The 12,011-nt window shown below is 42.8% G+C and overlaps 1 protein-coding gene across 1 annotated transcript in view; it reads right to left on the bottom strand.

Annotated features, from left to right (window-relative positions):
• Nucleotides 1-12,011, bottom strand: part of CFAP70 (cilia and flagella associated protein 70) — a 100,223-nt gene that overhangs the window by 50,763 nt on the left and 37,449 nt on the right. Inside the window, 5 exon segments of the mRNA XM_081105253.1 lie at nt 4,395-4,478; nt 4,662-4,701; nt 4,703-4,830; nt 6,835-6,969; nt 10,363-10,462. Of these exon segments, the coding sequence (XP_080961379.1) occupies nt 4,395-4,478; nt 4,662-4,701; nt 4,703-4,830; nt 6,835-6,969; nt 10,363-10,462 (487 nt within the window).

The following is a 12,011-nucleotide window of genomic DNA, read 5'->3' as shown; positions in this document are numbered from 1 at the left end:
CCCAACTGCTCCTTTTTTTCTTTTTATTTTATTCTGGGCCAGCTTTAGCTTTGAGGCTTGGCTCCAGCTCTTAGGCCTCTGCTGCTGAAAGCAGGTTTCTGGGGTTTTGTTTAGCTTCTATATTTGTAACATAGTTGCTTAGAGTTGCAGCTCAGAGGCCTGCAGCGGCAGGTGGGGAACGTTGGTTTCCTCCGTCACTGAAGCAAGCAAGCCTCATGTTCACTTTAAGCTGCCTGGCTGCCGGCCGCCATCTTGGCTGGCAGTTAATTTGCATATTGCCCTGTTTAGCCAATGGGAAGGGTAGCGGTCGTACGCTAATTACCATGTTTCTCTTTTATTAGATAGGACTAGAGGCCTGGTGCATGACATTCGTGCACTCACCTCAGCTCAGCCTGCACCCTCTCACAGTCCAGGAGCCCTTGAGGGATGTCCAACTGTTGGCTTAGGTTCGCTCCCCTTAAGCGGGACTAAGTCTGAAGTTGCACATCCTTAGCACTGCCACAGAGGCAGGGGAGGCTCCCACCATCACCACTGCGCTTGCCAGCTGTGAGCCTGGTCTCTGGCTGAGTGGCATCCCCCTGTGGGAGCCCACTGACCACCAGGGGGAAGCTCCTGCATTGAGCATCTTCCCCCTGGTGGTCAGTGCGTGTCATAGCAACCAGTCATTCCACTGTTCAGTTGATTTGCATATTATCCTTTTATTATAAAGGACTAGAGGCCTGGTGCATGAAATTCGTGCACTGGAGGGAGGGGGTCCCTCAGCCTGGCCTGCACCCTCTCCAATCTGGGACTCCTTGGGGGATGTCAGGCTGCCAGTTTAGGCCCGATCCTGCACCAGCAGTCGGACAACCCTCTCGCAATTCAGGACTGCTGGCTCTTAACCACTCACCTGACTGCCTGCCTGCCTGATTGGCCCTAACCACTCTGTTTGCCAGCCTGATCACCCCCAACTGCCTCCCCTGCCAGCCTGTTTGCCCCAAGTACCCCCTGCCACCGGACTGATTGCTCCCAACTGCCCCTGATTGGGGTTGGGGGGCTGATTGGGGGTGGGGCTGGCCATGGGGAGGGGCTGTGGTTGGTGGGCTGGGCAGCCACCCCCCCAAATGGGTTGGGGGGTGGCGATCGGGGCCAGTGGCCTGGGGGAGGAGCCATGGGTGGTTGGCCAGCCAGCCCTGCCCCTGATTGCAGTGGGGGGGGGGGGGGCAATCTGGGGTGGGGCTGGGCAAGTGGAGAGGCTGAAGGAGATTGGCTGGCCAGCCCTGACCCCTATTGGGGTGGGGGGATCAGGGGTGAGGCCAGTCTGGGGAGGGGCTGCAGGACGCTGGCTGCCCAGCCCTGCCCCCTCTTGGGGTGGGGGGGTGCAATCAGGGGCAGACAGCCACGGGGAGGGGCTGTGGGCCTATTGTGGTGGGGCAGGTTGATCAAGGGCGGGGCTGGCGGGGGGGGGGAAGAGAGGGGGTATTTGGCCAGCCAGCCTGCTCTTTTTTTGGGGGGGCAACTTCACAACTTTTACTTGTGGTGCCTGTGCTATGTCTGAAAAATACCTTCTCCCCCTGCCCGGGACAACGATGGGAAGGGGGCAGCAAAAAATAGAAGACATCCCTTCCTATTGCACACGGACCCTATATACAGGCTCACCTGGCCCAGGCCGGCAGGATGCTTGGCACATTCTAGGATCCCTGCTCAGGGGCTGGAGGGGTGACTGGTGGCAGCACATGTGAGAGGGGACCTCTGGGTGGCCACTCTGGTCCTGGCTACTGGTCTTGGCACTTCCTGGTCCCCAGGTCCTTTCTGGTCCTGCCTGCAGCCCTGGTCCCCCTACCTGGCTCAGCCTCCCATCTCCATCCTGGCCTCAGATGGCCCCCTTGGCTCCTGGGGGCTCTGTCCTCCCCTCCTAACCTGGATATCTCAAGGAAGGTTATGGCTTCTCAGAGACTCCTCGACAGCCCTGTCACTCATGTTCACACAGGGAAGGGGTGCATGTGGCAAAAGCAGCTGTATAAATGCAGGTGCAGAGGCAAGTCCTCCGGGGTCACTTGGACAGTTTGCTGATGACGCAGATCAGGGCCACATTCTCATCCTTGAGGCGCTGGTTGTCAGCTCGGAGATTGGACAGGCCCTTCAGCTCCTCTTCCAGTTCAGCGGCCTTGCCCTCCAGGGCCCTGCGCTCAAATCTTGCCAGCTCCAGGAGGGCCGGCCTCTCTGCAAAGTAAGTGCTCTTGCCTCTGCACGGCGCGCTCCAGCTCCACCTTGAGCTGCTCCAGCCGCAGCGTGGTCTGGGTCAGGGCCTCACGAAGTCTCTCGTTCTCAATGTGCAGCTTTGCGTAGAGCTTCCTGAAGCTCCCTCAGGCTCTTCCAATTTGGGCTGGGGTTCTGGGTTTAGGTCCTGCTGCCTCTGGAGGGGAAGGGCTGGATTCTGGGCTGATGTCCACTGGCTTCACCTTCTCCCCCTTCACAGGCCCTCTCCTCTCATCGCCAACTCTGCAGTGCTCCCTGGAGGCCTGTGGTCCCTGTCCCTGCCACTCAGGCACCTCTACTCTCTGGGCAGGGCCACCAGAATTCTCAACCCCACAGACTCGGGGCTGCCAGGAAGGGTTCAGGCTCTGAGCGCCCTGCTCTTGATGTGGATGGGAGAGTCTGATCAGGGGAAGGCCTGCAGAGGGGAGGGGCTGCGAGGTTGGCTGCTGGCCCCACCCCCTGATCAGGCAGTGTGCTGGCTACAGTGGGTGTTATAGCGACTGGCCCAGTCAGGGCCATGTTCTACCCGCTCACCACTCCCCAGTCCCAACACTGCCTTCACTGCCGGGCTATCAGGCCTTTGGGATCACCAGCTCACAGCGCCTGCTTTCCCACAGGCCTGAGACTCTCAGGCCTTGGGAAAGCAGGCACAGGTGACTTCACCTGCATGCATGTGCGCCTGGGCAGCGGCTGATGGAACGCACTGCCCGCTTGGGGCCGCTCACACCTGGGCGGGCAGGTTGCGGGCACTGCCGCCACCGCTACTGCCACTGCCGCTGCCACTGCTGCTGTTGGGGCTTGAGGCACTGACGGAGGCTGCCGGGCATGCCCGCGACCTACCCACCCCGGGTTGGGTGGCACATGGGATACCTACCCACCCCAGGTTGGGTGGCACATGGGATGCGCTGGGTCCCATTGCACAGGGGATACTGGGGCGGGTACCTGATCGCTGGGGTCCCACTCACCAACCCCAGGTCCCCCACGGGAGGGCCGGATGAGGACGGGGCGGGTGCCTGATTGCCAGGGTACCACCCGCCAACCCCGGGTCCCCTGCAGGAGGGCCAGATGAGGGCGGTGACCTCTGCCGCCAGCCCCGGATGGAGGCGAGCTGGCGGTTGGCACTGTCCCGCCCTGCCTGCAGTATGCAAATTAGCCGCCATCTTGGCTGGTGGTTAATTTGCATATCTCACTGATTAGCCAATGGGAAGAGTAGCGAAGTTACGGTTAATTACCATGTTTCTCTATTATTAGATAGGATAGGTAGAATTAAGCCCAAACTTTTTAGCAAGCCTTTCTACAACCCAGATCACACTCTCTCATTTCTCACCTCCTAGAACCTCTTCTTTTTTTCATTTCTCTATACCAGCAGTCACCAACCTTATGAACCTCATGGAACACCAGTGGTTCACAGACCACTGGTTAGCGACCACTGCTCCCAACGTTTCCTTAAACCAGCGGTTGCCAACCTTTCAGACCTCACGGACCACCAGTGGTCTGCGGACCACCAGTTGGCGACCGCTGCTCTATGCCATACATTGAATTAATTGATGTACCCCAAATTCTGCTATCTTCTTTGTGCCTTGACTCCAGCTGTTCCCTGACCCTGAAATGCCTCTTCTTCCATCTTTATCTGGCAAAGGCTTCTCTTCTTCTTTCACTACTTAGCTTGGATGCCACCTCTTCCATGAAGATTTCTGAGATTGCCCCATTCTAGTAGCTACTAATCTGTTTTGTTGGAGCCCACACAGCACTTTTATGCATTCCTCTACTACAGCATTCATCAAAATTCTGTATTGCCATTAGTTATGTACCAATTGTATTTCACCCACCAGACCGCTGAGTGTCCTGAGAGCAGACGAATAAATGCTGCAGATGATGCATCCTTGCATCCCTCATAGTGCTCAAAATAGTAGCATTAATAAAAGACATAAATTTGTAATGCTGGAACAGTCCTTAAAGTTAATCTGGTACCTATTTGTTTCAGTAAGTCTCAGCAAGATAAAGAAATTTACCCAACATCAGAAACCAGTCATGGTAAATAAGGATGGTAACTCAATGAGCATTTTCCTGAGCATTTCCCACTACAACATACTACCTTACTCAGTAAAGGACTGATGAATGTAAACTTAATTTTCCAACTCTTTATGCATAGTTACCTGTCCTTCTGGATTGTAGTTTAGAGTGGCATCCAGAATTTCCACAGCAGTATCTGAGCTCTGAGATTTTACACTAGTTGCTGGCTGAAAGAAATGAACATACCTTAAAAATGAAATTCTTATATGGTCTTTACAATGGCAGGAATACTAATCATTATGTTGCATCAAAATGCAAATCAAATTGAGGAAATTCACCAAATGACAAATAAGTGTAAGCCTCTGGAATGTAACAAAATCAGCAAAATCATCACCTTCTCAACAACCTACCATATCCCCAGATCTAGGCCTTCCTTTTATATCCTTTTCTTACTATTTTATCTTCTTTCAGGTTCTTAGAAACAACTGGTTTGGACAATGGAGAATTAACTCCTCCTACTTTGTTATTATGAAGCAAATTATGCCCAGTATCCCGGAACAAGCTAAATGAACATTTGGTCTGAAAAACAAACAAACAAAAATTTCAATGAATCATAGGCAAATAAAAGAAATCTACATTATTCTTTAACATCACTTAGTTTTCTAGATAATTTCAACATTGTAGAAACAAAGAGAGATGGGGGAATTAAAAAACTCTATTGCACCCATACTTGTTGAGCAAGTGAAACCATCACAGAAGCTAGCTGTCTATCCCATTATTTAAATTCTTAAGAGAAGACTTTTCAACTCGGCTTGATTTTGTATCTCATTAACTTGTTACCAGAGAGCTTTTCATCTTTGACACATAATTTCAAATTAACTTTAAATGGTTGAATTTATTTCTGTACAAGAAATATTATTTAATTACTGGTTTATCAATTATGATTAGAAGAAGAGGGGCAAGTTTACAGTTCAAAATAATAACTTTGCATGGGAAAATTCAACTACAATGCCTGGAAAAGAGTCTTACAGAAATTTTAAAATTAAACAATATGGATGAATGTAAATATAATTTATACTGAGTGAAAGAAGCCAGACTCCCCCCACCCCCACCCTCCCCCCCAAAAAAACCCAGAGGGATTGAACAGAAGTAGGAGAGAAGGATAACAGGAAAGGTCACGAGAAAACTTTGGCCAGTAATGGGTATTTTTACTATCATGATTGTGGTGATAGTGCCACAGATGGATACCTATGTCAAAAGCTTTAAATTGTGCCCCTTAGGTATACGTCAGTTGTACCTCAATAATGCTGCTAAGAACATGGTCCCACAATTTTAAAGAAAAAATTATAAATACTAATCATCACTCAAAGTCCTAAATTACTGTATTTCATAGAGTCTAAAATGCAAACTTTTTCAAATTTTAACATCTCTAGGAAATGAGAACATTTCACGTAAGTGATATTGTACAATATGTAGTCATTTGTGTCTTTCTTCTTTTACTTTGTATAAAAATTTTGAGGTTCATCCATGTTATAGAATGTATCAGTAGCCCATTCCTTTTTTTTAACAAAACAACTTTATTGAGATATAATTCACATTTCACATAATTCACCGAAAATACAATGATTCTGGCATATTATATTATTTGTAATCCATTCTTTTTCATTGCTGAATAATATTCCTTTGTATAGATATACCACATTTTGTTTATCAACTCATCAGTTGTGGACATAGGATGGTTATGAGTTTTAGGCTACTGTGAATAATGCTGTTCACAGTAGCCTAAAACATTCACATACATGTGTTTGTATAAATTCAGGTTTTCAATTTTCTTGAGTAGATTCCTAGGAATGATTTGCTGGGTTGCATGGTAAGCTTATATTTAGTATAGATTTTTAAATAATATAGCTGTTCTATTAAATATTGAGAGTACAATATTGAAATTTCTAAATGTTACTATCGAATTGTCTATTTCTCCTTTCAATTCTGTTGGGGTTTGCTTCATGTATTATGAGGTTCTCTTATTAGTGGTGTATACATTTATAATCTATGTATACACTTATTTTATGTAATAATTTATAATTTATAAATTCTATCTTTCTGATTAATTGACCTTTACTCATTATGGCATGCCACTCTTATGTCTTTAGTAATGTTTCTTGCCTTGAAGTCTATTTTATATGATACAAATATTGCCACTTAGCTCTGTTACATTTTCTACTTGCATAGTATGTCTTTTCCATTCTTTTACTTCAACTTATGTATGTCTAAATCTAAGGCATGTTTGTTTTAGACTGCATATCATTGAATCTTGATATTTTAAAATCCAAGTCTCATAATCTCTGTCCTTTCATTGGGGTGGTTAGACTACTCACATATAATATTATTGTTGAAATATTTGGCCTAAAGTTTTTGAGATTCAATGGCAGAATGACAGCAAGGCTCTATATTTAAAATCCCAGTATATCAATTGGTTCCAAACATCCATTGCAAAGATGTATTATCTTTAGCATGTACATGTAAAGTAAGCAAATATAAAGAATAAACTGGTACAGATAATATCTCCTATACAATTTTTCTGACCTTTTCATAGACAGTGCTGTCTAGATAAGGGTAAACACGAAAAGCTCCCCGAATCCTCTTCACACCTGGATACAGCAATGGGACCATATTAACGTAAGCCACACCATGAAATGAAAGCGCATTTTCATCATCCATCTAAAGGAATAAAACCAGAGACCTATTAGTACCATAGAGCAATGTAGTATATAAGGTATGGAGCTCTGACTCAGCAATTCAAAGACCTGGCTTTAGAAACTAGCTATGCTACTTAAGTAGTTGACTTTGGGGCAATAGCATAGACATTTTGGGTCTTCACTTCTTCTTCTTCTTTTTTTCAAATTATAAGGGAAAGTTTATTTAGAAAGTTACAGAGATAGTAGAAGGGCCCTTGGAGCCTATGAGAAAAGGAAGAGAGATATGCACCTTGAGGGATGAAAGAGGGAAGACTGACCCTGGGATGTGCTACAGAAAAAAGAGGAAAGGGGAAAGGAAGAGGTGGGGAAAGGTACAGGCATGCTCCATAGAGAAAGCTGTGGGGTCTTCATTTCTTTATTTTCAAAATGGGTTTAATAATACCATGATCACTGAAATAATGCATATAAACAGTATTAATGAATAGTAAAGGCAGTTGAATAAACACACTCAAATTCATTAATATATATATTCAACAAAAAAATCAATTTTACCATGTAAAACTGTAAAAAAAACCAACAACAACAAAAATTGAAAAGAAATCAGAAGCTGTGGCTTTTAGTTCTAGTTCATAGACTCATATGAATGAAAGTGTCTTACAGATCATCTGGACCAGTGTTGACAAATAGGCTTTAGCTAATTCCTACATTCTAATAAATTAGAGTACTGTGCTGAGAAAGATTCTGTATCTTTATCTGGATTCAGAAGGAAAAAAATCCTTTGATTGATCAGTATTATCTGCCATGGATGAAGGAGGATGAATGCCATCATGTATTTGCCATCCCTAATTTTATCTAAATTCTCATTACAAAGATGAAGAATATGTAAAAAAAAAAAAAAAAATAGATCTTAACATCATTTTAATGGCTATATGGTTTGCCATAAAAAACTTTTATAAGAAAAAAAACTGAAAGAAAACCCATTTAATTCCCACAAGATTAAAAGTAATCTCTTTGATTTTACCTATTAAAATAATTAGAAATTAGGTTAAAGTCCTATGATCATATAATAATATTATGTTCTTTAGAAAGCTAACGAACCTTGTTTTATATATTACAAAGGGAAAAGCAACAGTATTTTTATTCTTCCAAAAAGTCCATTTTAAAATCAATAAAAATCATTTAGGTACTTAAGTGTATGGTGTATGCCATGAATCATGCTAGGTAACTGTGGAGGATACCAAGCAGTCTACAAGAGGATCAGACACAAAAGACCAGACATGCACAAGTAAAACAATAGAGATCATGTTCTAGGCCTGTGGTCAGCAAACTGCGGCTCGCAAGCCACATGCAGCTCTTTGGCCCCTTGAGTGTGGCTCTTCCTAAGCCAGGGGTGGGCAACTCCTGGCATGTGTGCCAAACATGGCAAGCCAGTAACTTTTGCTGGCACACGAAACCCTCTTTTATAATCTTCCATTTACAATTTTTGTGAACATTTGAATGACTTAAATGTTAAATTACAAGGAACTGGCAAGACACTTGATGTTATATTTGGTTACATAAAGGCTTTTGAAAAGAAACTGGAAGTCTTTAAGAGGGATGTGGATGATGAGAGATTTAGATATTTCTCAAACCTCAAGAGGCACATCAAAGACCTCCCAAAATAAGACAGAACAGACTGTCAAAGCCTTCAAAAGCTGTTTTTAAACATCATCAAGTCAACTACTGAGCAGTTCTTCTCAAGATTTGTGAAATTCAGAGAACTGGAAGAGACAGCAAAATTCATGAGGTTTCCAGACAGCATGAAACTGGAGGAACTAAACTTACAAATGTTTTCATGGATAGCCATGGCTGCCTTTGAAATGCAATTGATTGAATTTCAGAGTAGCTCAATTTGGAAGCAGAAATTTATTGACCTTAGAGTTGACTTAAAAAACATTGAAAAAAAGTGATTAGAGACAGGAGTACCAGAGAGAAGTGTCAAAAACGAACTATTGAGGACTTGGAATGCCATTCCGGAAAATTTTTTCTTTTTAAAAAACTTTGCAACAGCATTACACTCCATGTTTTCATCCACATATTTTTGTGAATCTTTGTTCTCAGTGATGAATTTTGTTAAGTCTCGTAATAGGAGTAGCCTGACGGATGAAAGTAGTAGCTCGTGCATATCTCTGAAGGTCACGAAATATAAACCTGATGTAAAATCTCTGTCATCAGTGATGCAGCAGCAAAACTCCCACTGATAATATCAAATGGAGTCATAAAGTTTTCTTTCGGACTATCAGTGTACATGTATACATTAAAAATAAATGTATTTTTCATCATCATATACTGTGTTTTTGTCGCTCAAATGAATTTTATTATTTCTTCAAGGTTCTTCACATACGTACACCTTAAGAGAGATCAAGTAGGCATAACATGTTCTCAAAAAATTAGGGTGGGCATGCAGAAGAATTTTGAGTCAGAGATTTTGCTGATTTTGGCATGCACTCACAAAAAGGTTGCCCACCCCTGTCTTAAGCCCTAATTAATTAGGGAGTACCCTAATTAAGTTAATAACAATGTACCTACCTATATAGTTTAAGTTTAAAAAATTTGGCTCTCAAAAGAAATTTCAATCATTGTACTGTTGATATTTGGCTCTGTTGACTAATGAGTTTGCCAACCACTGTTCTAGGCTCATCAAAGCTATATCTTTTTCAGAACAGTAGTACATCTATGAACCCTATTACTCTAATAATTAGCAGGCTAAAAACATTGTAAGTCCAAAGTCTAAAAGAAATTCAGAAAGATGTATTAGGATGAACCATATTGCCAATATTTAACTACTTTTGACCTGTAAAAAAAGCTATTTTGTAAGATTTTACCTATGGTAAACTGTCATGAAAGGCTAAAGGGAAATAGGATGCCTGGGAATAAAGGCTAAATATTTAGTGGACATTAGGGAGCTACGGTGATCAGTCATCCTGATTTGCCATGGACAGGGGAGTTTCCTGGTACATGAGACTTTCAGCACTAAAGTCAGGAAACTATTAAACAAATAAGAATCAGTTGGTTACCCTATGGAGTAGCCACAACAGTTCATATTTTCCATTGGTATTAGAATTAGAGGCAGCATTTCTTATATAAAATGTTTTTCAATTCTCACCGGAAGCTATTTTTCCATTGGTTTTTTTGTGTTTTTTTTTAGAGAGAGTGGAAAGGAGGGAGAGAGACAGAGAGAAACACTGATGTGAGAGAGACACATCCATTGGCTGCCTCCTGTATGCACCTTCCCCCCACCAGGCCTGGGAATGAGCCTTAACCAAGGTACCCACCCTTGGCCAGAATCAACCCTGGTGTCAGTCTGTGGGCTGACACTCTATCCATGGAGCCAAACTGGCCAGGACTATAAATATTTCTAACTGGACAAATTTACCTTATCAAATTTGGCAGCTTTCCCTTTGGGTGCAGTAACTAGAGGAACTCTGGTGATCTCTACAGGCCACAATCGGCAATCAGCAATTCGCTTCTGAAAACTGCATGTCAAGAATCAGACCATTAGCATTGCGTGTAAAAATGGAGTTAGTATAATTTAGGTTAAAGGAAAGTATTCCCCTCTTTTAAAAAGTAATGGAATACACATATCTAAATGATTATTAGGTAAGTGGATTTTTTTAACCTTCTCAAATCTATAAAACTCTTGAAAATAATTCTGTACTGCTAGCAGAAGCAAATTATACATTTTTGAGAGCAATTTGGTAATATGAATCAAAAGCCTTAAAATGTGCATAATCTTTGACCCAGAAATTCCACTCCTAGTGATATTTTCTAAAGAAATAATCAAACAAATATGCAAAAATAGTAGAAAATATGTTAATCTCTACTGTGATAATGGAGAAGGGCTTCGAGTATCAGCTGACTGGCAACTAAAGAGCTTAGAAGTTTCATTACTTTCCTTACAACAAACAAAAAAAAAGGTGATCAAACTGAAAAATCAACAACTTGTCTTAGATCCATCTAAGAAACAAGGTCACAGGGCAAATTGCCACTTCGAAGTTTGGAGAGACAGTCAAGTACAGAGAATCACAGCTGAGATCAGAAGCCGCTGGAGTCCTGTTACAGATAGAAACAATTAAGGGTAATTTTGACACATTGCTGGAGGCTGAGTGTGGTTAAGCCAGAGAGTTAAAAACTCCTGGGGGCCCATTCCTAGGGGTTCCCCACACTTTTTTAGATTTTAAAACAAGGAGCTCAGCAGTTTCTCACAGTGAAGGTAAGATTAAAAATCCTCTTACGTAGAGAGAAGGAAAAGTAACCATTTTGAAATATGCCGAGTGTTCTCCATAACAAAGGCCTACTCTTTCAGGGAAACTACCAGAGCTTTATCTGACTCGGGGAAGGGCCATTAGGTACCGCCAGCCGCTTCTAGGTTTCCTGCCTCACATAAGGACAGAAAGAAAAAAAGGCTATTAAACGTTCTGAAGGTCAGAACCCAGAGACTCAAACCTATTAAAATACTGATATTTGATCATAGGGCTATAGAACAATCCTCCTCCCCAATACCTTGCCACTACATCAACAGAATTTCACTACAATAACAATGGATTATAACTGAGAGACTGCAAAACACAGACCCTATCTGAGAAAGAGTTCTTAGGCAAACTCACAGACAGCAGGGGAAGGACAAAAAGAAAGGAACTGAAGCCTTTAGCACCTACAACTAGAGCAAACATTAAGCGCAGCCCAGCTACTAGCCGATTAACATAAAATCGCACATTAAGAAACCTAATTGTCAAAAAAAATTACTCAGTACATAATGTCCAGCTTTCAATAAAAAATTACAAGATCAAGAGTACTGTCATTAAATAATTAAAAAATGGGCAAAAAACTTACATAGACACTTCTCTAAAGTAGACATACAAATGGCCAAGAGACATATGAAAAAAAATGCTCAAAGTCACTGATCATCAAAGGGATGCAAATTAAAAGATCAATGAGGTATCACCTCACACCTGTCAAAATGGCTATCATCAACAAATCAACAAATGACAAGTACTGCTGAGGATGAGAAGAAAAGGGAACCCT

This window comes from Myotis nattereri, assembly GCF_964212035.1.
Source record: "Myotis nattereri genome assembly, chromosome: 13".
Taxonomy (NCBI): domain Eukaryota; kingdom Metazoa; phylum Chordata; class Mammalia; order Chiroptera; family Vespertilionidae; genus Myotis; species Myotis nattereri.
This window is presented reverse-complemented; position numbering and strand designations above follow the sequence as displayed.